This window comes from Agelaius phoeniceus, chromosome 15 (assembly GCF_051311805.1).
Source record: "Agelaius phoeniceus isolate bAgePho1 chromosome 15, bAgePho1.hap1, whole genome shotgun sequence".
Classification (NCBI taxonomy): domain Eukaryota; kingdom Metazoa; phylum Chordata; class Aves; order Passeriformes; family Icteridae; genus Agelaius; species Agelaius phoeniceus.
Window position 1 is genome coordinate 1,034,798 of NC_135279.1, and position 27,703 is coordinate 1,062,500.

At 54.6% G+C, this 27,703-nt stretch overlaps 1 protein-coding gene and 1 long non-coding RNA gene across 2 annotated transcripts in view; one reads left to right on the forward strand and one right to left on the reverse strand.

The window, feature by feature from the left end:
- Positions 1 to 274: 274 nt before the first annotated feature.
- On the forward strand, positions 275 to 18,790 carry FGF1 (fibroblast growth factor 1). Its single transcript, XM_077186350.1, has 4 exons — positions 275 to 431; positions 13,345 to 13,536; positions 17,035 to 17,138; positions 17,797 to 18,790. The coding sequence occupies exons 1-4, from the start codon at positions 275 to 277 to the stop codon at positions 17,989 to 17,991; spliced, it is 648 nt and encodes a 215-aa protein (XP_077042465.1). The 3' UTR covers positions 17,992 to 18,790.
- The window catches only part of LOC143695259 (uncharacterized), a 52,427-nt gene continuing 32,281 nt past the window's right edge, over positions 7,558 to 27,703 (reverse strand). Inside the window, exons 5-7 of the long non-coding RNA XR_013184362.1 lie at positions 13,760 to 15,913; positions 13,334 to 13,700; positions 7,558 to 13,139 (exon numbers count right to left, since the gene is read on the reverse strand). This is a non-coding gene — a long non-coding RNA (uncharacterized LOC143695259). The remainder of the gene's footprint in view (positions 13,140 to 13,333; positions 13,701 to 13,759; positions 15,914 to 27,703) is intronic.

A 27,703-nucleotide genomic window follows, 5' to 3' on the forward strand; every position in this document is an offset into this window, starting at 1 on the left:
GGCAGGGACCCCCAAGGGGAGGGCAGACACCCGTCCCCGCTGCCCGGGGCTGGCTGGGATCAGGGGTCATCGCCTTCCCGGAGGGCACTGAGACGCCCAGCGCCGCAGGAATGTCCTGGCCGCAGGGAAGGGAAACGCGAGGGACAGGGAGGCCGGTGCTGCTCCGGCTGCGGGGGCTTTGCCCGCTCCTGGCGCCCTCCCGCTCCCGCAGCCGCCGCCCCCCGCGCCGCCCGGGGCTGGCAGTGCGGCAGGTGCCCGGCCCCGCTGCGGGTGGATGCGCTCGGCCTCCCCTTCCCTCCCCCCGCATCCTCCCGCCGCTCCCCCGCCCCGAGGCAGCTCCTCCTCATCCTCACCGTCCCCGCTCGCTCCGTTCCAGCCCGGCTCTCCCCGCGCACTCGGGAGCCGCCGCCGGGAGCGCCGCGCAGCCGCCGGTAGGTGCGGGGCGGGGGGCGGCGGGACCGGGGGCTGAGCCCCCCTGAGGGCCCCACGGAGCCCCGCGGGATGCTCAGACACAGCCCAGGGCACGGATTGCCGCCGGAGGCTCCGGCATCCCCCGGGATGCCCGTGGATGCCCAGGGGAGGCACTCAGGGCACAGGGAGGCTCCGACGGGCAGGGTCGGGCTGGGATGTGTGAGGCAGCAGGTCCCTTCCCCAGGGACAGCTTTGGGGGGCCGGCGTGATGCTCCCCCAGCTGGGACAAAGCCCCCCAAAACCCTGCAGGTGCCCCCAAATCCTGGGAGGGAGGAGTGGCTCAGTGATGGCAGCATCATTCCAAATGGCAATCTCCAAATTACTGCAGATTCACCTGAAGCTCCGGGTAGAAGCAGAAGCCCGGATCAGAATTTGAATAGAAATATACTAAAACCCAAATATTTAAAATGGCAAAACACAATATTTGGACAATTAAAAAAAAATAAAAAACCAAACAAACTAAAAAAAACCCCAATCAGACAGAACAACAAACAGAAAGGAAAATTGTTGCAGTGACACAGCACTATAAATGGTTCATTTTTGATGCAAAACAAATAAATCACAGAACTCTAGGATGGTTTGGGGAAGCCACAGCTTCTCTGGGCAGTTAGGTATGATTAGGGATCCCCATCCCTGGCAGTGCCCCAGGCCAGGCTGGACAGGGGATGAAGCAACCCGGGATGGTGGAAGGTGTCCCTGCCATGGCAGGGGATGGAACTGGATGGGCTTTAGGGTCCCTTCCAATCCAAACCATTCTGTGCTGATTCTATGATTTATGGCTGAAATAACACCACCAGGATTATCCTGATGGGCCTGACAGCCAAAACTCCTCATCACCAGCATGGCCTGAGCTCTGAGCTGCTCTCAGCCAAACACAAATTTCTGCAGGCTGGAATCTCCCCGGCTGGGGGTGCAGGTGTCAGGCTGAGACTCTGGGGCCACATGTCCCCACTGCCCCCTTCCCTTGCCAGCCCCTGCAGCCTCCTGGCTCCTTCAGGAGCAAAGGCAAAACCCCTGACAGGGCAGCAGCAGCTCCTGTCCCTGTCCCCCTGACAGCAGCAGCTCCTGTCCCTGTCCCCACCGTGCCGGGGTCCTGGGCTCCATTTGGCTCAGCTGGCTGGGAGTAAGGGCAAGGAGCCAGAGCCAGCTGCATCAGGAGCTGCCTCAGCTGGGAGGAAGATCAAGGTCTCAGCAGTGGGAGGAAGGCCAAAGTCATTTAGGGAGCTCAGGAGGAAGAGTTGATCCCCTGGGCTGGGTGGAGCTGGAGGAAAGTTTATCCAGAGGGCTTGCAGAGCTCTGGGTCTGGCTGGAGCCTGGGCAGAGCCCAGCTCTGTCCAGCCCAAACCCAAGTGTGTGTTCCTGCAGAGCCCAGCTCTGTCCAGCCCAAACCCAAGTGTGTGTTCCTGCAGAGCCCAGCTCTGTCCAGCCCAAACCCAAGTGTGTGTTCCTGCAGAGCCCAGCTCTGTCCAGCCCAAACCCAAGTGTGTGTTCCTGCAGAGCCCAGCTCTGTCCAGCCCAAACCCAAGTGTGTGTTCTGCAGAGCCCAGCTCTGTCCGGCCCAAACCCAAGTGTGTGTTCCTGCAGAGCCCAGCTCTGTCCAGCCCAAACCCAAGTGTGTGTTCCTGCAGAGCCCAGCTCTGTCCAGCCCAAACCCAAGTGTGTGTTCCTGCAGAGCCCGGGCAGGAGGAAGCTGGGCTGACCCGGTGTGCAGGGAGAACAATTGGACATTGTGCTGCCTTATCACCAGGGAGCCCATCCTGCCTGAGGAACCCATTAAACTTTAGACCCCTCTTTGGGCAGGCCTTCCCGTATGTCTCATGTGCCTCTTCAGCCTCCCACCCCTTTTCACCCTCCACTATTTTGTCTCTACTTTTCTTTTGGCCTCCCACTTTATTTTGGCCTCCTGCCCTTTTCAGCCTCTGCATTTCTTCCCCCCTCCCACACTTTCTTGGCCCTCTACCCTTTTGCAGCCTCTATTTTTTCTCTCTTTGTTTTTATTTCTGATCAATGTTTTTTTCTCTTGCACTCCTCGGCCTTTACTTTTTTTCCTCCCCAACCTTGTGACTCCAATTCCTTGTGACTCCTCCTTCTCACCTTTAGCCTCCATTTCTCTTTCAGTCTTTCTTGCTTATTCCATCTCCTTTTTTTTTTTTTTGCCCCTTCTTTATTGGCCTCAAAGCACATTAGCACTTGCACTGTATTTTACAAACCCTTTTAGTAAATATTCCCTGGAAATAAATGTATATTCCCGGGAGGTAAAGGCTGCCCTGACCTCCCAGGCTGCCCCTGGGTACCAGCACTTCTCCCTCCTGGGCACAGCAGGCACTGACTCATGGCTGGGGCATTTTTAGGAATCCTGTGTAGATTGGCTGTCAGTGCAAATCTGTTGGGGATTATCCTGGGGGTTGGGTCTGGCTGGGTCTGTCTTTCAAAGAGAAACCTCACATTAGAAATCTCTTTGCAGAAGGATTTGTTTAATACCGGTTCAGGGAGAGACAATGGCCCTGTCACGGTCTCTGCTGGGTGCAGGAATCCTCCCTCTCCCCCGTGTTTGAAAGGTGCCTGACTCAGTGTTCAGTTCCTGTTTCTTCCCTTGTTTCCAACACCAGAATCTGTTGCTTTAAAGCTGTTAGAGAACCAAAGCAGAGGCCAGGGCCATGCAGAGCAGCTGCAGCAGCAATCGGTGACTTGCAGGGTTTATATTCCCAAAATCTGCCACTGTTTAACAGGGCAGGTGGCACTGCCCACCAAGGGATGGGCACTTGTGCCTGGATTGCAGGCAGCTCTGGCCTCCAGCCCTGAGGAGGCAGAGACAGTCTGCACCTGGCACCTGCAGGGACAAAACTGTCTGCCACAGCTCCTGCTTTTCCCTCTAAAACCTTGAATAACAAAAGTGCTTCATTTCCTTCTGGCGAAGGTGGCAGAGAAAGGCTGAGACAGACCCTCACAGTGCCAAGGTCAATATTTAGGAATTCCCTTCAAGAACAGCTAACACACATCCAGTGCTAAATAAAGCTCTACTAACCCCAGCACAGCATCATTAACATGCACCCATGGTCCAGCTTAAAGCCTGACCTGTGTTTTAATTAGGTAACAAACCCCATTCTGCTGGGTCTGAACTCAGGAGTGAGCTCAGAAGAACCCCCTTAGAGTGAGCTCAGAAGAATCCCCTTAGAGTGAGCTCAGAAGGACCCTTTCCCCTTCTGTTTGTGCTTTCCCTGTCCCCAGACTCTGTCCCTTGCCCAGGGAAAGCACCAGACTGAGAGGGCTGCTGGGGAAAGGACCAAGCTGGGATCCCACAGGCAGATTCCCAAGCCCACAGCATCAAAGCTGGCAGCAGTCCCTGAGGACAGGGCAGGAAAGCTTTCCCAGGCTGTGGGAGCCAGGCTGGCTGCTGTGCCCAGGTACCACTGACTCACAGCATGGCATCTAAAACCCTTCTGTCCCCTTCAGACTCCTTTTGGGAGTGGTGTTGTCTGCCCTGAGCCATCCTCCCAAGGATTTGCCCACTGCCCACAGCAGTCTGGACACACAGTTCATCCATGACTCACGGCCCTCTGCTGCTCACAAAGTCTGTCCTTGCTCCTGGCTCTTAATTTAGGCCTGGGTGTCAGCCTTGAGCTCAGATCTTTCCTTTATACTTGACTCTCTACCGAAGTTCAAATCTTGGACAGAAAGCACAAGTATTTAACACCAATTAAAACAGCCTCCCTTCCCCTTCCTCAGGATTCCCATTGCTGCAGGGTGTTCACAGAAGCTCCCACTTGATGGGAAGAGTTAGTGGCTGCCAGACTGCAAATGGGGATTGTGGAGCTCACACCTACCCTGCTGGGGATGTGATCCTCCCCAAACCACAGGGGATGCTCACTGATGGCCCAGGGATCCCAGTGCAGGGCTGAATGTGCAGCTCAAGAGTGAGGAAAAGGTAAAACCCCACTGGGGTCCTGGTTGTGGCACTGCCAGCTGGGCAGGGGGCACAGCAACTGCTGATCCCCACACTCTGCCTGCTGGTCACAAAACTTTTGGTTTAGTGTGGGGTTTTTTTCCACTTAGACAACCCAGGGCATCTTTCTGTCTTGATTATCACAAGCATCACAGCAGAGCAGCTGGGGCTGCCCCATCCCTGGAAGTGTCCAGGGCTGGGTTGGACACTGGGGCTGGGGGCAGCCTGGGACAGTGGAAGGTATCCCTGCCATGGCAGGGATGAGACAGGAGGAGTTTTAAGGCCTCTTCCAACCCAGACCATCCTGTGACTCCATGATCCTTGGCTGCATCCCCGTGGCCCCAGAGCAGCTGTGGAAACACGGGCACAACAAAGGCCACGGTGTCTCTGAACTCCCCCTCAGGAGCTGCAAATAGCCAGCGTGGGTGAAACCTCAGGGCCTGAGCTTCTGCAGGTTGTTAAAATTGCAGCCTTCCGCCCTGCTCTGCGCCCTTTGTGGTGCTTTGTTGTTTACAGAGATGAGAAGGGGCGGGAGAGCACCCAAACACATCCCTTCCCTCGGAGGGCTGTGTAATGGAAAGCCAAGGCAGGCTCTGTTTTCCTTGGAGCAGCGTGGCCGCCCTGCCTGCTCCTGCTGCTGGCACACAGCCTGTGGTCACACTTGTCACAGCAAGGGCCAGACAGGTGCCCAGCTCTGCAGGGACACAGGTGTGCCCTGTCTGGGACAGCGGGATTAGGGCTGTACCTTCCACGGGCTCTGGCAGGTCCCAGTCAGTGACTCAGGCTCCTTCCCAGGCCAGAGATGAGGGTGACACACAGAGAGCTCGGTGTCCATGGCCCTCAGAGCCACCACTGCCACAAGTGAGAATTCCCCCATTTGTGCCCGAAGAACTCAGACAAAGCAGTGACCTGTGTGCCTCCACAGACCACAAGAGGTGGAGATGCACAGCTGCTCTCCTTATTTTACTCCAGTGACTACTTAGCAACACTAATTCCAGTTTTTTTGCTGACCCACTCATCTCCATTTAACAAGATTCAGCCCTGAGCTTGCCCTGCTCTGATCTTTCATCTGAAACACTCCTTGCCCACTCCTACATGCTGCAGCTTTTCACTGGGAGGAGTTTTCTCCAGTCCCAAAGTCATGCAGATAAGAAAATTATTATTTATTGGAGGATTTTCCTGGTAATAGCCATTATTAACTCAAGCTTTTATCGCACTGTTATTGAGCAACAGCTTAAGCTCCTTACTCAGGCAGCTTGGAGGAAAAAACTCAGGGGTACTAGAGACTGAATTTAAAATGAGACATTGGGCAACAGAATTAAGAACAGGATTCTTCCAGCCAGGCTTACTTAGATGTTAAAAAGAGCAGCTGTATAGCCCTTACACAAACATTGCAGGATGAACACCATTAACTGCCTGCACATTTCCATGGTAAATCACTGCTGAGCCTATGGTGAGCCCAGAAACCCAAGTGATTTTCCTTGGAACAGCCCCGAGCGAGGCTGTGCTGGAGGAGGTTGGATTTCTGAGCGATGATATATCTGCTGATGGTTAACCACCAGGATGGATGTGGGCTTTCACTTGGCCTGCAGATGAAACCCTCGATTCCAGCATCCTCTGCTTCCCTGGGGAAGGACAGGGCACAAAGGCTGAGCCCAAACTCAAATCCCAGTTTTGAAGCTGGGGCCAACCCTCGGCTGGGCTTGGCCACCCTTTAGAGGGCCAGCTGCAGGAAGAGCAGCCTGACACCGTGTGAGCATTCCTGCTTTTCCCCCCAGTGCCAGCCCTGAGCAGCAGCAGCAGCAGCCTGGGAGGAGCTGGGCCCTGAGGGTAGCAGAGGGCGGCCAGGACAGACGGACAGACACGTACCTGAACAGGGCTCAGCACAGGGGTGGCACTGCAGGGCTCACAGGGGACATGGTGCAACAGGAGAGCCAGGCCACTGCTGGGATCCACAGCACACAGGGAACTCCTGGGCTGGAGTTTGTAATTCGGCGCCGTCCGTCCGTCCGTCTGTCCGTGGGTGTGCGGGGCAGCCACACCTGCAGCGCCAGCCCAGACAGCCACAGTGGGCTCTGTGGTCTGGCTCTGTGCCCATGCCCTGCACGGACAGCGGGGGTGGCAGGTGGCACAGGGACAGGGGAGAGGTCACTGCACAGGGACAGCAGAGAGGTCACTGCAGTGTCACTGCATGGGGACAGTGGGGAGGTCACTGCATGGGGACAGTGGAGAGGTCACTGCAGTGTCACTGCATGGGGACAGTGGGGAGGTCACTGCATGGGGACAGTGGAGAGGTCACTGCAGTGTCACTGCATGGGGACAGTGGGGAGGTCACTGCAGTGTCACAGCATGGGGACAGTGGAGAGGTCACTGCAGTGTCACAGCATGGGGACAGTGGAGAGGTCACTGCACAGGGACAGTGGAGAGGTCACTGCAGTGTCACTGCATGGGGACAGTGGGGAGGTCACTGCAGTGTCACTGCACAGGGACAGTGGGGAGGTCACTGCACAGGGACAGCAGAGAGGTCACTGCAGTGTCACTGCACGGGGACAGTGGAGAGGTCACTGCACAGGGACAGTGGAGAGGTCACTGCAGTGTCACTGCACAGGGACAGTGGAGAGGTCACTGCACGGGGACAGTGGGGAGGTCACTGTAGTGTCACTGCATGGGGACAGCAGAGAGGTCACTGCATGGGGACAGTGGGGAGGTCACTGCACAGGGACAGTGGGGAGGTCACTGCACAGGGACAGTGGAGAGGTCACTGCAGTGTCACTGCAGGAACCCGGTGGGACCCCTCCCCAGCCTGGGGCTGTTGAGCAGGAGCCAAGGGCACACAGAGTCCCCCTGCCCCCAGGGCATTCCCACATCATCCCAGAACACTCCGGCCAGCCCCGATCAGCTGCACCTCACACGGTTCCCGCTCCCTCCCGACGCCTTTCCCGGGAAGCCAGGCACAGGCAGGTCCAGGGAGGAGAGGTGCCCACAGCCCTGCCCATACCTGAGGGGGCAAACCCAAAACAAGGGTCCTGTGCCTGGCACATTGTCCCTGAGTCCTCAGCAGCACAGAGCCACCCTCCTCCTCCTCCGGTGACAGGGATGAGATTGGTGTCACTCGTGGCACCTGTCAGTGGCTGCTCCCAGCCAGCCCCACGTGCTGGGAGGCAGCAGAGCACAGGAGCAGGGACCGTGCCTGGCACTGGCCTTGGCACAAGCCTGGGAGAGGGAAAGGGCACCTGGAAAGGGCAGACAGGACCTGCTGCATCCTGGAGGGAAGGGGAAGCCCAGGGTGCTTGCATTGTCCCCTGGGAGCAGCCCATCCTCGGCTGCAGGGACTGAGCCTTGGTGATTCCCTGTCCAGGTGTTCTCCCCACCCAGCAGGTCCCACACACCCGGCTTGCTCTGGGAGGGAGGGCCCTAACCCAGGACAGGTCCAGTGGGATCCATGGGGTCTGTGTGTGCAGCCAGGGCTGCTCCTGCCCCTGTCCCTGCTCTTGCTCCCAGCCCAGACAGGACACAGGGACAAGGCCCTTCTGGCAAAGCTCCTGCTCTGGGGCTGCATTTGCTCCTGGGGCTGGAGCTGCAATTAAGTTAATCACCGGATGGCCAAGGGCCGTGGGTGGGAGGTAATTAGAAAGGGGAGGATGCCTTGGTTTTCCTGCCTCCCCACAGACAGCACCAGCGGTGGGAGGCTGCACTGGCTGTCCCAGCAGCTGGGCTGCCCCGGGCTCAGAGCTCTGGAAAAGCCACACCTGGCTTGGAGCAGGGATGGGGCTTCCCCTTGGGCACTCCTGAAGGCACAGGGCTGGGGTAACCCTGTCCCTCCCGGGATGCTGTTCTGTTGGTCATCAGCCATTAGTGACACCACTCAGGAAACTGCTGAAGTTTCAGCTTTACAGCCCCTCTGTTCTTCCTGCCACAAATCCAGTGTGACTGGGTGGGATGGCTGTTTTCTGGTGGAGAGCAGCAGATGATGACAGCAGGCATTAGTTAAATTGATTTTTATGCTTTTGGTTGCACTTCACACAACATATTCCACTTGCAAAGGCTAAAACCTGGCTGATAAATACTTCATTAAGCAGTTAATCACATCACTAGAGATAAAATCACCTGGCCATAAACAAGCCTAGAAACGAGGCAATGCATTCCACTGATACTCACAGAGTGATCTATTACATATTTATCATCTGCTTTGCCTAATCATTTATTAAATCCTTCTGAGAGGATGTACAGGCCAAGGAATTTGAGCTGTGCCTTGCACTGCCAGCCCTTGGGAGGGGAGGCAGCCCATGCTGATAACCCCAGACCCACCAAGCTGCTCCTGCAGCAGCCAGAGCATGAGGACACCTCTGCCTGGTGCCTAATCCTCTCCTGGACGAGGAAATCCATCCCATGAAATGGTTCTCTAAAACTTGGAATGAAGAAAATCCCTGTTGATCTGAGAGATGTTTGTTCCACATGCCCAGGTAGATCTCAGACTGCCCCAAAAACCACAGGAACCCCTGGGAAAGGACACGCAGAACTTGAATTCCTTACAAATATTCCACCTGTTCTAAATGCTTTCCATTCCACACGGAGTGTCTGAGCTGCCTGGGCAGGGACTGTTGTGCTCAGGTGGCTGCAGTCACAGTGGGAATGGGAAGGGAGCCCACCAGGAGGTGATGCTGTCTGATCCCAGCTGAGTCACACGTCCTGGAACAAACAGCATTTCTGCTTTAATGGAGAAAATAACACTTTCCAAAGTGAAACCAACTGGAGTGCTTCCACTGAACTCACCAGAGCCAGGTTCACGAGACACTGATCTCATTACCCAGAGCTGGACAAAGCCTCAGGAGACTCCTGGCTTTAGCAGCTTCTCATCTCTCTGGAGCTCTCTGGGTGATCTCTAGCTGATCATCTAAATGACAGTTGTGATTAGCTGCACTTTTCATCACCATTTCCACTCAGAGGCCATGCAGAACATTTCTTTCCAACCCTACATAAAAGATTGTGTCCAAAGCCAAGGAAAATGTTGATGCATTTGAATCAATCCAATCTGGTTTTAACCCAGTAGGTGAGATACTTCTGCTTTCCTCCATGTAGTAGCCAGGTATTTCATACCCAAGGAAAAAAGGCTCACCTCAGCTGGCTACCTCTGGGTTGAGTCTTTGCTGGCAACTAAATTTGTGCCACAGGAGCCATTAAAAACAAAAAAAAAAAAGGCACAAAAATTCCTGGCAATTCTGACATGCAGAAAACTTTTGGACCATTAGGAATCCCCCTCATTTCCATCAACACCACCTCTGCCATGCAAACAAGTGCTGTGTGGTGAAGTCTGCACAGCTCTAAGGCAGGGAGAAGAGGTTCCCTCATGGCTCCCAGCATGTGCTGTTATTTCAGAGCTCACAGCCTGATATTGGCAGCACAACCAGCCCTCCATGCTCACAGTCAGATGCTCACAGAGTTTGGGATTTCACATCAAAGCCACTGGTTTGGCCAGTGATAAAGTTTGGAACCGACCCCAAACTTCTCAGAATTTCACAGCTATTCCAGCCCTGCCCTGGGCTCCTCTCCCTCAGAGCTGCAGGGAGCAGCTCAGAGCAGCCACCACGGCTCAGCACGGCCTGGATCAAATGAACATTTGGGTTTAACTCGCTTCTTAAGGCTTTTTTTACCTTCAGAAATTTTTTCTGGTCCTTTGGGGTGCGGGCATCTCCATCCAGGAGGAAGAGCTGGGTGCCCTCAGCCCCCCATGCTGCAGATGGAGCTGGGGCTGTCCTGGGGCTGTCCTGGAGCAGGTGCCCTGGCTGCAGCTCCCAGGGACTCCTCCTCGTGGGGGCTTTCTCTGTGCACAGAGCTGCAGGAGAGAGGAGCCACAAACACAGCTGCTCGTGGACAAACAGGCTCCAGATCCAGTCCTGGTGTCACCAGGGGGGTCAGAGCTCAGCAGCAGCCATGCCCCTCACAGCCACCTCCTCTTGGAATATTTTCCTCTCTCCATAGGGCACCAAGTAACCTCTGGAGTGTGGTGTCTCTCGGTTTTGCATATTTGAGAGAGCTTTCTGTTCTGCTTTGAGCTATTTCATAGCATTGTTGGGCTCCTACCCAAAGAAATAAGGCCCTTTATGTTGTCCTTGGTTCAGGTTCTCTCTCTCACTCGAGCTTTTTAATTCCCATAAAAACCTAACATGTTCCTGCCAAAAGCATAATGCTAGGGCCATGAGTGGTGGTGTTTATAGAGGAACAACTCCATGGCCATAAAGTCTGAGAACAGCAATAGTATTTAGCACAGGGAGACAAGGGGAGTGGAAAAGTGTTCACTGAGCTTTGCTGGGGCACTCAGGGCAGCTGGCAAGTACTGGAGTCTTGCTAAAAATAGCAAAAATAACCTCAGAGAAATCAGTGATGATGAAGAAGCTGTTCCCAGTTGAGCTGCTCTGGTCAAGCTGTCTGGAGATGCCCTCAGACCCTGAGGTGACTGTGGTAGAATCCAGGCTGCTCCTCACTCCTGGCTGCAGTTTGCTGAGATCCTGCTCAGAGCCCTTGGATCTGGGATGTTTGCTTCTCAGTACCACTCATCATCAAACCAGGAGACTTCTGGGTGCCTTTTACCCTCAGATAAAGGTTCAAGAAAAGCTTTGGTTCCAGGAAATGACCCAATGTTGCTGATGCTGATTAGAGCCCAGTGGAGGAGCAGAGCCCCGTGTGCCGCCCTGGGTGACCTGGGGCCTTTCCTTCAGGGAAGGGCTGGCAGCTGGCAAGGAAGCTGAGCTACTGCACTATGGTGCCTTGAGAGAAAAATAAATGTAGGGACCAGACACTCTAAGAAATAATTTCACCTGATAATGGTGTCAAACAAAGATTTTGAGTCTGTCTTTGGCATCACCTGCTCTGGAAACCACCAGGAGCCACAGAGCTTCTGAGGCTGCATCTCCAACCTCATGGCAATAGGTGGGGGCTGGCCTGTGCTGTCACTCCAGAAAGCACTTCCCAAAATCCCAGTCTGTGTCAGATGGGGGGTCTGAGAGCCTGGAGTCTGTGCACAAAGCAGAGTTGGCACTGGGGGTGCTCTCACCAACAGCCACACTCTCCATCTCCAGGGGTCCATCTCTAGCAATCCAACTTCCAGAGGTTTTTACCTTCTGCAGGCATCTGGGATCCATTTCCAGGAGTAATTTCCCCTTCTTGCAGCTGCTTTTGCAGAGCTTTTTAAATACTAAAGAGTTTAAAGGCGAGTGTTTAGAGAGTCTCTGTGCATGTACACGTGTGTGAGTGTGAGTGCTGCAGAGCTGCCACCCTCAGTCTCTCCCAGGGCACTCCAAGCACCACAGCAAACCCACACAGCGTGGTAGTGGCTCCATCCCAACGTACCAGGAGCACAACTCAGTCCTAAAGAGACATTTTTACAATCTATAAACACATATAAACAGTGACTATAAAATATTTTCCATAATATAGCTGTGGGAATACATGACATTTAAAGCAACTTCCTGCATCTAGATTTATTCTGTGCCATGTCTTTTTCTGTTCATAAATCCACTTCTCTCCAAGCACTACAGAACTCTGTGTATGAAAGACAGAATGAATCTGTGGGAGATTTCAGATGAAGTTTCTAGGCTGAAAACATGACTGTACCTGGAATATCTGTGGGACTCTGGCCCCACCTGTGGCATCTCTTGATGTCTGTGATGGCACTTCTCACTTCCCAGCCCCCAGCCTCCACAGCATCCTTCTTTGATTGGTCTGCTGATGCCTTCAGGTTTTGGCACAGCATCTGCTTAAACATGGATTGTGACCACAGTCTCCAGCAAAATGAGGTTTCAGGATGATCTTTCCTGAGACCAGCTTGCTCCAAGCCCCAGAGTCCAGCCTGGCCTTGGGCACTCCCAGGGATCCAGGGGCAGCCAGGGCCAAGGGCTTCCCCACCCTCACAGGAAAGGATTTCTTCCCAAAATGCCAGAATCTAGCTCTGCCCCCTGGCAGTGGAACTCCCCCTGATCCTGTCCCTGCAGATCCTTGACCAAAGCCCCTCTCCAGCTCTCTCAGAGCCCCTTCAGGCACTGAGATGCTGCTGCTTGACTCATGGCATATCCTGCACTCAAAATTCCCATTTCCAAATGCTGTTGATCAGTGTCTGGGTAAATCTGCTCAGCTCAGGCTGTGAAAGCTCCTGGCCCTTGTCCATCTCCCACCACATCTAACCTGACCTTTTCCATGTGTGTCCTGGGCAGGTGAGCTGCAGAGTGCCAAGAGATGAGCAATATTTACTACCTGACACGCAGTGGGTGTTGCAATTCCTGGTCATAATTGTGTTTGAGAGTTATAATAGTGCAGAGAGAGCTTTACCTGGGCTCCCTTCCCGCCTCCTGTGGGTTCCAATCAGACACCGGCTGTTTTCCAAACTGCTTTTCTGACCGTGTAATTTTAGCACGCACGTCAATAGAAAGGAGAACAAAACCAGAGCTCACCGTGATAAAATTAAAAAGGACAGAGTCCCTCCTGCCCAGCCCCACCCAGCGAGGAGACAGCCCCGCACACCTCCCACGCTGGGGAGCATCCCTTGGGCTGTGAATCACCAGCCCCAGCCCGCCGCGACCCCCGGGCTCCCTCCCTGCTGCCTTTAAAGCCGGGCAGCAGCAGCAGCAGCAGCGTGTGCCAGCACTGCCCTCGGTGTCACCCTGCTGTCACCTCCCTTGGAGCCCAGCAGCAGCAGCAGCGTGTGCCAGCACTGGTGTCACCCTGCTGTCACCTCCCTTGCAGCCCAGCAGCAGCAGCAGCGTGTGCCAGCACTGGTGTCACCCCTGCTGTCACCTCCCTTGCAGCCCAGCAGCAGCAGCAGCAGCAGCGTGTGCCAGCACTGCCCTCGGTGTCACCCTGCTGTCACCTCCCTTGCAGCCCAGCAGCAGCAGCGTGTGCCAGCACTGGTGTCACCCCTGCTGTCACCTCCTTTGCAGCCCTGGGAGAAGGAGGCTGCGGGATGGCCGAGGGGGAGATCAGCACCTTCAGCGCCCTGACCGAGAAGTTCGACCTGCCCGCGGGCAGCTACAAGAAGCCCAAGCTGCTGTACTGCAGCAACGGGGGGCACTTCCTGCGCATCCTGCCCGACGGCACCGTGGATGGCACCCGGGACCGCAGCGACGAGCACAGTGAGCAAAACGGGGCTGGGGGGGCTCCTTGTGCTGGGATTTCATCAGCTGGGAAGGGGCAGCGGGGGAAAACGGGCTCTGGATGAGGTTGGTGTGACAGCACATCTCCCTAGGGCCAAACACACATCCCAGGGGCCAAACACACCTCCAGGGGCTAAACACACCTCCCAGGGGACAAAAACACCTCCTGGAGCCAAACACACCTCCCAGGGGACAAACACACCTCCAAGGGGACAAACACACATCCCTAGAGCCAAACACACCTCCAAGGGAACCAAACACACATCCCTGGAGCCAAACACACCTCACTGGGGACAAACACACATCCAGGAGGACAAACAGACATCCCTAGAGCCAAACACACCTCACTGGGGACAAACACACCCACAGCTGGGACCCAGAGTAGGGGAGGTGTGAGGTGTGTGCTGTCCAAGTGCAGATTTGAAGGACAGCAATAGCTATCTCCAGTGTTGAGCCTGGCACTGGCTTCCCCTCATGGCAGACAGACAGACAGACAGACAGACAGACAGACACAGGGACACAGCAGGGCGGGCTCACACAGGGAGCTGGCCCTGGCAGGGGGGCTCAGGGCAGCCTGGCATCCCACACACACAGCAGCACATGGAGCTCTGTGCTGTCCTTGCACTGCCAGCCGTGTGCCACAGCCTTTACTCGGGCACTCTCCCCTTATCTGTCCCCATCCCTGCAGTGAGTGCCCCTGGTGGCTCCAGCCCGTGGTGGGACACCTCTGCTGGGAGGAGCTGCTCCTGCAGACACCACCACTTCTCCCACCGAGGAATCATTGGGAATTTAAGGGGTTTTTTTGTGCTCTTGCATGACCAAAAACTCTTCAGGGGATTTTTTAACCTGCTGCCCAGGAGAGCTGGGCACACAGCAAAGCTCCTGCAGGGCTCTGTGGGCAGCAGGGATGGGCTCTGCCCCTGCTCTTGGCAGCAGCCTCTGGGGTCATATCCTGAACATTTACTGGAACGACACCAGGCCCTGCCAGGCTCCTATCTCGTTAGAAGGAAGGGCTGGGAGGAGCCAAGCCAGCCTTACAAAGTGCTAAGAAAAGCACTTTTATTTTCTTTAAACCACAAGCACACGTGTGGCTTCTCCCCCAAACTTAACCTTTCCTGTGGCTATTGTTGTGTTACTGACAGGCAGTTTAGAGCTGAGTTTTAGTTACAAACACTGTCTCCCCAGCACGAGGCAGTGCTGGGGGATGGATGAAGATGGGGCTCCCTGAGGCTGGACAAACACAACGTGCAGCTCCAGCCTGGAATAAACCCAGCAACTAACCCTCAAACCCCTGGAAAGGCTGGATGATCCCAGAGATCTGCAAGAGACGGGGCTGGGCTCACAGACACACCAAGGAGAGGTGGTATGAGCTCAGGCAGTGAGCAGCATTTTCCAGAGCTTTTGCTGGAGTCAGAAGGAGAGGTCAGGGGGAAGATGGCATCTCCTGGGATGTGGGGAGGCACCAAGGCCATGAGCCCACTCTGGTGCCCTGGCCCAGGCTGTTGCCTCACAGCACGGATGCTGTCACACAGCACAGCTCTTTTCCCTCTGGAAAAGCAGATGCATCCCCTTGGAGAGGCCGCCAGGGCTGCACTGTGCCCGTGAGCAGGGAGGGCAGGCAGCCCTGCATCCCAGCACGCTCACACCTCCTTGCCTGCTGGCCCACGGCCACGTGTTTGCAATCCTGTGCCAGAAAGGAGCCTCCTGTAAATGATCTCATGAACTGGGATACAGGAACACGCTAATATTTACAGAGGAAACTCCTGGAAGGGCTGAGGGCCAGCAGAGCAGCCTTGGGGAGAGGTACCTGGCTCTGAGCACCCATGGTCCTGCCCCTGCACCTTGGACACGATGGAGCTGCTCAGCATCATTCCCTGGTGTGCAGGAGGAGCAGCCCAGACATGGCTGGCACTGTGGGACATTGTCACCCAGCTGGGACAGGCACCTGCCAGCCCCAGGGAGGGACAAGGCACAGGAACACCCAGGGTTTATTGGGAGGCCAGAGGGCACAGCAGCGTTCCAGCCGCACCAGTGCCCTGCAAACTGCCCACGTGCATTTTGTTCCAGACGAATGCCAAGAATTCTTATTTTTCTCTCAAATGGCCTCAGAATCAGGGAGGATCTCTAAGAAGAGCAGAAGGAGTCGCTCTCTCTAGGCCTTTGTTGTGCAGCCCCACATCAGGATCCACTTCCCATGTCCTTTACGTGGGCATTCCAAGCTTGCACCAAGGAATGGAAAGAAATCTTACCTGGACTCTGCAGATTCTCCAGGATGAAGCTCATGCTCATCTCTACAAAAAGTCTCCTTTTCCTGCTTTCATGCCATTACTTCATGGAAGGAAATCTCTGTACAGACCTGGAAGAGAACCTGAAAGAATTTAGTGCACAAGCTCCTTCCTCTGGACTCACTGTTCTCACTCCCTCTGTGGCCAAAAACCTCAACATCCCATTGGCAGCAGGAGGGTTCCTCACTCCCCTCTCTCAGGAACAGTTTTTAGAGCAGTGTCATCGTTTTCATCCCATTTCCCTCCTTTCTGCCTGGACTGCTCCTTGGCCAGGTCCCAGCTCTGCAGCACCTCAGGGAATGCAGGTGGGCTGGGGTTTTCCCAGGGCACATTCCCAGCCTAAACCAGGCATGACAGGGGCCAAGTATTCCTGCAAACCTGCACCCACACTGCTTCCTAATTAATATCATTTACTGAGCAGGAAATGCCAAAAATGAAGAATGTGAACCATTACAGCAAAGATTTCACTGCGATGGGTGTTCCACCAGGCCAAGAGGTAACACTGCCTTTTACCTCATCTAAATAAGGATAAATAAATTAAATATAAACAGGAAGGAAGGAGCTGGAGCCGAGACATCCGTTCATACTTCATTCCAACCAACCTAAATATTGCTGTTATAAATCTTAGGGAAAGAAGCTGCCTACGAGATGGGAAGGATCACTGGGAAGAGCTGGAATTTGCAAGTCACTGTGACTGCAGCCACAGCCTTCTCTATTTCCCCACTCTCCAACACTCTGGATAAATCCAGCTGGAGCAGACAGCTGGGTGGGATGCTTTGGATCAGGGGGTTGCAGTGCAGGCATCTGCAGTCTGCCCATCCCTGGCTTAGCTCTCAAAATACTCCTTCATGTGTCACTCCTTAAGTGTCTTGTCAAACCACATGAGAAATTTGTAAATTAGAGCCAGAATTAAAACCCCAATCTCCTGTGTCCCATTCCAGCATCGTAACCAAAAGGCTGCCCTTCTTTTGATGTAAAATAAGGGGAAAATTGGTCTTTGGTTCCTAAAGGATGGCTGTGGGATATCTTTGAAGAAGAGGGTACAAGGAGACACTTTTATTACACACTGTACTGTTTCCTATAAACTCTTTATAAGCCAGACTTCAACAAAATACCCCACTAAACTTCCTGGCAGCTCTTTTTTGTCCACTTTTCCTATTTTCCTCTCACTGTTGTTTTGCTGTTCCTCCAGTCCAGCTGCAGCTGAGTGCAGAGAGCGTGGGCGTGGTGCACATCAGGAGCACCCAGTCGGGGCAGTACCTGGCCATGGACACCAAGGGGCTGCTCTACGGCTCGGTAGGTGTGGGGATCCCTGGGGCAGGGCTGCAGACATCCCACAGCTGGCTGATGCAAAGCACAGGCAAAGCTGGGCTCTGTTTGTGACTCTGGCAGCTGCACGGCCACTCTGCATCTGGCTTTATTTTGGGGGGACATAAATAAATTAGCAAATAATGCTGTTTACTGCCCTGCTTCTGGACAAATATTGTATTTCCTATCTGACACTTGATAAATATTGTGTTTCATACCTGGAGCAGCAGCTGCTCTGCAGCCCCTCAGCAGCTGCCAGCCAGTGCAGGTGTCCCTGCCCATGGCTAAGGGCTGGAGCTCAGGGGTCTTTAAGGTCTCTTCCAACCCAAACTGTTCTGGTTCTGTGCTCTGAGCCTGCAGCTGCTACCACAGGGCCAGAGCAGGAGCCAGGGCCAGGAGCAGCTTATGGAGCATGGGGCTGATTTAAAGAGCCAATTAAAATTCCCAGGTCACAGACACCTTGCTACAGGAGTGGTCCAGGGGAGTAAATCGAGGCCACCTACCCCACAGTTTAAATAAGAGCTTTAGTGGGGTGTGGAAATCTCAGAGGTGGGTCAGGATGGCATCTCAGAGGGGAGAGCTGGGCCGGGATTGTCACGTCAGGAGCATCCCTGGCTCACTGTCCCTCCCCCGGGCTCTCTTGCAGCAGTTACTGGGTGAGGAGTGTCTGTTCCTGGAAAGGCTCGAGGAGAACCATTACAACACCTACGTCTCCAAAATGCACGCGGACAAGAATTGGTTTGTGGGGCTGAAGAAGAACGGGAACAGCAAGCTGGGCCCGCGGACTCACTACGGCCAGAAGGCGATCCTCTTCCTGCCCCTGCCCGTCTCTGCTGACTGACAGCTGGCCCAAAGCTCAGAGACAGCCCCAAACCCCAAACCCAGCTGCTGCTGCTGCCTCCTTGAGCTCAGCAGAGCTCCCAGCTTTAGGTCAAGGCTTTGCCAATCTGCCAAAGCAGAGCCCCTGTGCTCTGCACCAAGCTTTGCAGAGATGAGGGGACGAGCCCTGGCACCATCCTGGGGTCCATGGGGCTCCATCTCCCCCTGCCCTCAGCTGTGTGTGCCATGTGTGCTATGACCCTCAGCCATGTGTGCCATGACCCTCAGCCATGTGTGCCATGACCCTCAGCTGTGTGTGCCATGTGTGCCATGACCCTCAGCTATGTGCCATGTGTGCCATGACCCTCAGCTGTGTGTGCCATGTGTGCCATGACCCTCAGCTGTGTGTGCCATGACCCTCAGCCGTGTGCCCATGTGTGCCCATGTGTGCCATGACCCCGCTGCAGCTCCCAGGACCTGCCCTGGGCAGGCACCCAGAGATGTGCCCGAGGTTCCCAGAGAAGTGCACACTTTGTGTCCCCAGGCATCCTAAGGCAAAGCCTCCCTGGCTGCTATGTGTTAATATATTTGTCCATCCAGGTGTGTAGCTTCTGACATGCCCTCGAGCAGTTCCAGGTTGCACCATCAGTGCTGTTATCCAGGGCCAGCCTGGTAAGTGCCAGCTGGGCATGCTAAGCTGAGCTAGGCAAAGCTCCAGCCCCAGACCTTGGCATCCCTCACAACATCAATAGTGTGTATTTCATGCTAGTACCTGCCATATGTTATTTGTATTTATTTATTAAGTAAATATGTCTCTTCTACGAGCTGTTCATAAGTCATTCCAGGCACCTCGAGGCTGTCCCAGTAAGGATGGGGCAGTGGCAGTGACTGGTGTGAGGGTGTGAAGTACCACAGCAAGGGGCTGCACCAGGGGCAGAGCATCGCGCCCATTCCCAGAGGATTCCTCCCACTGCCTCCATGTCTGGTCAAATGGGGCTCTAAAAATGGCAGTGGGGCCCCTTGGTGGCTCCCAGACCCCTGTGAAGCTGATTTCTCCACAGCTGGCACAATGCACATCTCCCAAGCTTGAGCTCAAGGGCAGCTCAAGAGCCACTCCTGCCAGCTGAGAACATCACCAGAGCACCACCCAGAGCATCCACAGCTCCTCTGGAAAACCTGAGCCAGGGCCTCACCACCCTCACAAGGAGGAATTTCTCTTTAATATCAATTCTAAATCTACCATCCTTCATCTTAAAGCATTTCCCCCTTGTCCTATCCTGCCATCGACAGGGACAAGACAGAAGTGCTCCCTGCTCCCAGCAAACCTGATCAGCCATCCCACATGGAGGAAGGAATAAAAGGCTGCCTTGCATATTTCTGCAGCAGCAATTAGCCACTAATTGCTGGGCTTTACACTTGCTCAGCTAATTACTGCACTCCTGAACTTCTGCACTTGCTGCACAAACCTTTTCCCTAGCACTGATAGCATCTCTGTAATCCCAGGGCTGCCAGGCTTAGGGAGCTGGCACGGGAGTGGTGGAGCCATAGCTGGGAAGGAGCATGTGCCAGGTCCTTGCACCCTCCCACCTGTGGGATCCACAAGGAAATAGAGGGGAAATAGAGGGGAATAGAGGGGAAAGGTGGATTGTGCTAATCCTGCAGGTCCCAGCTGCTCCTCCTGGCCAAGAGAGGCACCCAGCCCCTGCCTGGCTCGGCTGCTCTGGTGGGCACAGTGTGATATTCCCATGGCAAACACAAAGCTGGGCAAGACAGGGGGATGAGGACAGCCAACAACACCCACACTTCTTAAACACAGCAGTCACCTTCCCTGTGAGAGGCTGGGCTGTCACTCAAGTCAAAAAAGTGAATTAATGCATGAGCAGGAGATCCAGGTTTCTAATTAAACTGGAAAGTTGGACCGTGTAATGCTGGATTTAGCTGTGCTGTCTCGCAACACCTCATTAACCCAGGGCACTCTCGTTAGGCTTGTGCTGCTCCGAAACCGCCCCCGCAGGTACGGCTTGACACCCAGCTGGGGAAAAATGTCAACACCTGGTCTGGAAAATAATCCCCGGGGAAGCCACAGTAATTGCTTCAGACAGATGGACAAGCCAGCATTGCCCAGAGAAACCACGCTCACCTCGGGGTGTTTGTCCTTAGCGTGAGAGGCGAAAAAGGAGAGTTATAGGATTTAATAAAACCATTACACGTGAATATCCCTCCAGGTGAGTGCTGCGAGCCCGAGTGTGCTGTGAGAGGGTTGCTGGGCAGGCCCGGGCTGCATCGCGCAAAAAAAGAAAATAAATCAACCCAGGCCCACATGCTGAGCACACGGGAACGCGCGTCCCCTCCGGGATGCCCGGGAGGCACCGAGGAATAAAGAAAATAAACAAACATCCCCGCAGGCTGCCGCGGGAGCCGCCGCACGCCCGGGAGGTGGCGGTGCCGAGGCGCCGGAGCTCGGGCAGCGGGGAGCGGGGAGCGGGAGCGGGAGCGGCATCCCCGGCGGAGCTCGGGCATCGCCTCCGGCAGAGCTCGGGCATCCCCGGCGGAGCTCGGGCATCGCCTCCGGGGCTCCGGCATCCCCTCCGGGGCTTGGGCAGCCGGCAGCGGGAGCGGCATCCCCGGCGGAGCTCGGGCATCGCCTCCGGCAGAGCTCGGGCATCGCCTCCGGGGCTCGGGCATCGCCTCCGGAGCTCAGGCATCCCCTCCAGGGCTCGGGCATCGCCTCCGGGGCTCGGGCATCCCCGGCGGAGCTCGGGCATCGCCTCCGGGGCTCGGGCATCCCCGGCGGAGCTCGGGCATCGCCTCCGGGGCTCGGGCATCGCCTCCGGGGCTCGGGCATCGCCTCCGGGGCTTGGGCAGCCGGCAGCGGGAGCGGCGTCCCCGGCTCCGCCGCTGCCAGCGGGCGCACACGGCAGCGCCAACATCTGGCTCAGCATCTGGAGCGCGAACGGAGCGAGAGGAGCCGGAGCTGCCGCTGCTGCGCCCAGCCCGGGGAGCCCCGCGTGCGGCCGGGGCTGCGGGACCCCCGTGGGGGACAGGAGAGGGGGAGCAGGGACACGGTTCCCCAAAAGCGCTCATCCCACAACGTGGCCTCTCCTTCCTCTTCCTCTCAACCCGTGGCTGCTTTGCCCATGAGACAGAGCTCGGCCCCAAGAGCCAAACCAGCCCGAGGAGGGAGCCTGGAATGGTCTGTCATTAAAGTCTGGGAAGTGATGGGAATCCAAGCAAAAGGAAAGCTTGGGTTTCTGCTGCTTTCCTGTGGTTGGCATGTTGGGAAGGCTGCCGGAGGACACACACAGGATGGGAGCTCTGGGACACAGCGCTGGCCACCACAATCTCGGGCAGCATCGGCCCCTCAGGGGCTGCAGCAAGGACTCAGGAAGGGCCCCAGCCCCAGCCTGGCCCCTGTGATGCCATCCCTGCAGCTCTCCCTGGCACTGGGCTGTCTCCCCTCCACACACCCTCCCCCAGCGCCCTCCACTGCACCTCAGAGCTCCCTCCCCACTGGCCCGAGCTTCTGCCAAACCATTCTGGGATGTCCTGACTGAGAGAGGCTCTTGGGACAGCACATCTATTCCCCTTTGTGCCCTGTCTCCACTTTTAGAGCCAGTATCTGAAGAACTCCCGAGCTGAGGACGGAGCTGGGGTAAACCTCTGTCCAGAGTAGCAGAACAGTGTAAATCTGTTGGTTAAAGAGGAGTGATTTCTGTGAGGAAGGTCCCATTGGGAAGAATGGAGGGATTTGCTGAGCAGAGCCTGCCAAACCTCTGCCCCACAGCATCACCACGGTTCTTGCAGGTTGGGCTCTGCCTCAGCACGTGCAGCAATTTGTTCTGGCTAGTGAGGGTGGCCTGTGGCAAGTGCTAATCCCAGCTCCGGGGTCGAGCCCCTCAGGAGAGGGGAGAGGCCCCCCCTGGCAGCCCTGGCTCCTCCCCAGACGCTGAGCATCCCAAAGCAGCAGCTTTGAGTAATCCCCACACAAAGAGGTGGTCACTGCTAATGGGTTTACCTGCTTAATTCTCCCTGGCCCTTCCTGCCTCTCAGGGTTTTCCCTTCCCACTGGCTCGGTGCTGCAGGAAACTCTGCTTCCCACATTAAGCAGATTGTCTGCAGCAGCACAGGCAAATGCATTTACCCTGCAGAATTCCCCGGCCGTGACACGGCAGCCTTTCCAGGATATGAATCCTCCGTCCCTCACATCCTTCCCTGCCCTGCTTCCTGAGCCATGGCACATTTATCAATGCATCACCCGAGGCACAGGGCACCTTCAGCCCCTGGCTCCCCAAGCACTTCCCCTGGCACCATCTGCTGTCACCCCAGCTGCCCAGAGGGGCCCTGATGCTCGTGGTGACCACCAAACCATCTCCCACCCTCTGCCAGGGCTCATCCCTGCCCAGCACAGCCCCACAGCAGAGGGTCCTGCGGGTGGGTACACTCGGGACAAGCTCAAACACTCCCCACTACCCCAAATGTACTGCTTTCTGCAGAAATTATCCCAACATGGGTTTCCTCCTCCTGCAGGAGGGAAAGTGGGAAGGACATTCACACCCACATGTGCCACAAGCTCAATTAAAAATGGTTTCTAAGCTCAGACTAGCAAATGTTGGCCTAATATGAAGAGGATGGGCTCTGTCACAGATAGGCAGGACTCTGGGCAGGAGAATAATTTCCAGGCACAGCCATTGCAGTTACAGCTTGATAACTCAGGCTGCAAGGTTTGTGCTCCTTGGAGAGTAAGGCCTCAAGCTCAGGTCCAAGCCCTGCTCTCCAAGGACAGCCCCAGCTTTCCAAAGCAAATCCAAGCACAACTCAAAGCCATCAGAATCTAATTGCTGCTCACTCAAGCACATCCCCCTTGTCACTGAGCATGGAAATTCAATATGTGGGAAGAACTTGCCATAAAAAAATGAAATTCTGTTTATTTTCTTAGCAGGAGTTTGGCCTAAACCCTTCACTTTTGGAAAGAGAGTCAGTAACTCTGTCAATTCTTTTTTTACCCTCCTTTAATTACTTTCTAACCTAAATAAGAACCAAGAGGAAGGCTTGGGGCACTATCACAGCATCGTTGGCCAGATGTACCCTGGCCAAAAATGCGATTCCAGAATGAGACAGAGTGCAATGAATTATAACTAAAACACTGTTTTACCAGTTTTCCTCAGAATCTGGACAAGTTTTTCCCCAATACAAAATAATTTCTTTTCTCTAGCCAAACAACCTGTGTAAGAAGGAGCTTGGGAAGGGCATCCCTGAGGATGTCAGTTGTCACTGCAGATGCTTTGTCCAAAGGAAAAGGCACATGGACATTGTGCACCAGCTTCAGCTCCACCAGCACCGTGGGGAAACCCTCAGCCCAGGCTGCTGTGCTGGGGAACAGCTCCTTCACACTCAGGTGTAACTTTCTGAGTGCACCACAGAGTTTACATTGTGTTAAGCCCATCTAGACACAGAGCCATTTCCTCCTCCTCCCCAGCCCCGTTATGCTGCTAAGCCCCAGTGATTAACACTGTCTCCAACAAGGAGCAGAGAGCTCCCCATGCTCCTAAACGCCCTCTGCTCCCCCAGCCTGCTCTGGGCTGGGTTTCTGGAACAGATCTTCCTCCCTCCTAATGCTTGGGACACATTAATTCATTCTGTGCCCATGGGATGGGTCCCAGCATGCACAGAGCAGCTCCATGGCCTGACCTGCTCCCCCAGCCAGTTGTTGTTCCATTCTGTTCCTCCAAACCCTTCAAACCCACCTCTTCTCCTTCCTCACTGAAATGCAGGCTTAGATCTCTTTTTTTTAGTGAAATCCAGTTTCTGGTGTCCCTCACTGCTCTCTCAGGTCTGCCCACATTCCCAGGCCCTGCTGTCCGCACTGCCACAGCTCCAGCCCCGCTGCTGCCCACCCATCTCCCAGCTCACCTGCCTCTGTAACCAGCCACAAATCACACCCCACAGAAGAGTTAAACCAGCCTGGAGAGTGGCTCCTGCCCCACTTTGCTGCCTGAACACCGTCCAAAAGCAATTCCACAGCACAAAAACCGCGGTCAGGAGCGCTGATGTTCCGCAGGGACAGACAGACAGCAGCAGCACCAGCCACCCCGTTCTCTCCAGGATTTTCCCCCAAGGCCATTTCCATGCCTTTTGGGGTTTTCTTGACAGTCTGGGCTGTCCCCCCTGGCAGGCTGTGCTGCCTGGCCCTGTCCCCACCCAGTCCTTGTCCCCTTTGGGCACAGGGACCCCAAGGAGGCCAACACAAACTGCCACCGGGACGCCACGCGCAACACTGACAAATCTCCTAATAAGTGTTGAAAAGGAGAAGAAAAGAAGAAATAAAAGGAGCCAGAGGAAGGAATCTGCTCGGGGAACAGCTCCATGTGGGCTTGGCACCAGGGCACTCAGCACATCAGCGCCGAGGGGACGATGGGTCCTGGCCAGACGGAGCTGCTGGCCCCAGCCCCGCAGGGATTCGGCCACTTCAAACGCTGGGGCTGCAGGAACTCTCTGCTGAAAAGGGGCCACACAGCCAGGGATTCCTGAAAAAAGAAAATAGCTGGGTGCTTCCCTCAGCAGGAGCTGGGGGCTGTGGGCAGCATCACCTCAGGTCTCTGTCCCACTGTTATCCCACAGCTTCCCGCCTGTGCTTTATTTATCCCTTGTACTTATTTTCTGTACAGTTTGTCCTGAAATATGGCAGTCTGGGCTTTCGAGGCTTTCCTGTCCACTGGGGTACACCCCACATGTGGCATGACAAAGAGATAAAGAGATGGAACCAGCCAGTGCCGAGTCTGTGCTCTGGCTTCTGCCAGCTCCACAGAGGCTCTGTGGGTGTTGGGGGTTTTTGTTTCTTGGCCTTTCCCCCCCACCCTCCCTTTTTTTCAACTGAATTTGTGCTTTTAACACTTCCTAGCTTAAATATTTTCAAAAGTTAGAAATAGGAAAAAACAAAAAGCTCCACTGATAACAACTTTTCCAGGTTTTCATAAAAATAAAAGAATCTCTCAGCATGCTGTGGGTGACTGCTGGGATGTTCAAATGGAACAGTGACCACAGATCCTGTTCTGGGGGTGTAACAGTGCTCCCCCATCTCACCAGGACCTTAATTCTGGGCATTTTGGGACAGAGCTGCTCTGTGATGATGACAGCAGGAGGCTCAGCCCCAGCTGGAGCAGTGCCATGACCATCTCCCAGCCCAAGGATCAAGAATGAGAATTAAAAGAAAGAAAGGAAAAAAAAAAACCTCTTTGAAATCAGTTTTAAGTAAACAAAAAATTGATCTCACAAGTTTCAGTAACCACAAGCATAAATTTGGGGTTGGCTGGGCTCTGTTTTGCTTGGGTTCTTCTGCATCACATATGAAGCCCATTTTAGGATGAATTGCTTGAGCAGTTGAGCACACCACCAGGGCCAGCATGCACTGCACAGTCACCCAGGAGCCACTGCTGTCCCCATGGCCACGGGGACAGGGACAGGCAGAGCTGGTCTGGAGGGCAAACAGAATCTCCCATCCCTTGGGCTCCTGCTGCCAGGGCAAGCTCTGGCACGAGTTCTCCCTCTCAGCCTCTCCTGCTGCTGGCCACGTCCTCAGGAGCCCCAGGCTGCGGGGGACGAGCTCGGAGCTCTGGGGTGGATGGAGCCCAGTGCAGGAGCCCAGGTCCAGCACAGAACAGTGCAGGCTGCTGTGAAATCAAAGCAGGAATTGCCAGGGCTCACACATCAGTGCTGGGGCCTTACCCACCCCGACAAAACCAGCAAATCAAACTCACACCTATAAAACACCCGCAGCTCATCCCCAAGTGTTCTGCATTTAAAGAATGGCTGCTGTTATCTTCCAAACCTCCCTGATTAAAATCCATGTCTAACTGGCATGGCTGCAGGTTGGCTGTGTTTATCCACTCACTATGAGTGAGCTGCTCAGTTTTCCAGAATCCCAACACAGAAACTCCCCACAGAGATGAACAGGACGTGCTTTTAGTGGTTTAGCAACTGTGCATCCTGTGTGTCCTTCGTGACAGCCACGAGCCCCACCACGGCTCCCTCACGCTGCTTTGAGCACATCTGCACTTCTGGGGTAATTCAATATAAATATATATTTATATCAGGTCCAGCAGTTGGACTCAATGATCCCTGTGGGTCCCTTCCAACACAGGATATTCCGTGATTCTGTGATATATTTGTCATACATTCAGGAAGGCTGGCTTTTCAAAGTCTTGCAGGGCTTGGAACCAGCAACGATTATAATCAGGAAAAGAGCAGAGTGAGACATCTCCCAGCTTTTTATGGAATAAAAGTCCCATTTCTATCTTTATAGGGATAGATCTGATGTTAAACTCATGCTACATGAATACAGAGGGAAAAAAAATCAGGATTCTACAAAGAAAATTCCACGCTATTGTTGTCAGATTTTAACATTTCAAGACAGGTAGGAAAAGTATCTGGATTTTCTGTGGAAAGAGCCTGGCCTGCAGAAGCACACAGAGGAGATCACATGGAGACACCAGGGCCAGGGCAGCACCTCACCTCACTCACCAAGGACAGATCAGGTGAGAGCATCACCTTGCACAGAACTTGGATCTCTTCCCCCCACAACAGCAACCCCAACCCCTGTGTGGCTTTTGTGCATGCCTGGGTGGAAAGAATAATTCCAATTATCCATTAGCTGTGATTATTTGGCATTAGTGAACTTCTGTATTTTGCTGCTGCCATGGTTGGCTGAGGAAGCCTGAGGATGGCCCAGGAGGATTCTTAAGTGTGGTTTCTATCAAGATATTAAACTTTTTTATACTTTTTATGCTTTTGCCAATTTTATTCAAATCTAATAGATCTTAATCTCTCTATCAGCAGCATCTGCACTGCTGTGAGAGAGCAGCACCTCTGTGGACAGATGTGAGGGGGCACAGGGGACAAAGCCCCCGTCCCCAGGGCTTGTCCTCCCTGGCCCTGCAATGTCCTACTCCAGAGCACAGGAGCTGTAGCCACCTGCTGCCAGCGGGAAATGACAATGACAGGGAGAAAATGCAGATTTTCTTGTGTCTGGAGAGCTGCAGCCCCGTGAAGCTCAAGTATTTAAATAGACAAGAATCTTTTGTCCAGGAAACTGAGCACTAATAATAACATTTCCTCCTGCAAAGAAGGCTTCTTCCCAGCTGCTTTCCACGGTCTCTGCCTCCTCCTGTTCCCTGGCACTGTCCCAGACCTTGTCACCCCCCTTTTCCCTCTCAGGCTACAGAACACCCCACGGTTTTCCAGGCTGCCTTCACTCCACTCCTCAGCTCTCCCTCCTCCACCAAACATCCGGATTTTCTATTTGATTCCCTGCTCTGTTTTCTCCTCCAGGCTGCCTTGGCAAGCACACACCAGAAAGAGGAAGCCTCTCCTCTGGATCTGGTGCCAGAGCCAGGGCACACCCCAGTTCCCCCATCCTTACTGGGAGAGCTGGTCCTGCTCATCCCACTCAGAGGGCACAGGGCACCAGCACAGAGCCACCACCTGCACCTTTTCCCAAATGCCCACAGCTTCCCAAAGCTATGGGGGAATTTTACAAGGATGAAAGAGGACCCAGCCCAACATTCCATCTGCTCATCAACTTTCCAAACCCTGGCCAGAGCATGGAGGTACTCCAGCTCTCCAACCAGCTACAAATCATTGAATTATTCATTCATTTCCTATGGGCACTCTTCCCAAGCCAGCCCTAAAGAAAATCCACCCCAGGACACCAGTCCTGTGCGTGGGTGTTGGGATCACTG

Excerpts from the sequence above, each read along its gene's own strand:
- FGF1 (XM_077186350.1), top strand. The coding sequence starts at position 275 with ATGCGCTCGGCCTCCCCTTCCCTCCCCCCGCATCCTCCCGCCGCTCCC. Across the intron at positions 432-13,344 it reads GGAGCGCCGCGCAGCCGCCG|CCCTGGGAGAAGGAGGCTGC; the intron begins GTAGGTGCGGGG and ends CCTCCTTTGCAG. Across the intron at positions 17,139-17,796 it reads AGGGGCTGCTCTACGGCTCG|CAGTTACTGGGTGAGGAGTG; the intron begins GTAGGTGTGGGG and ends GCTCTCTTGCAG.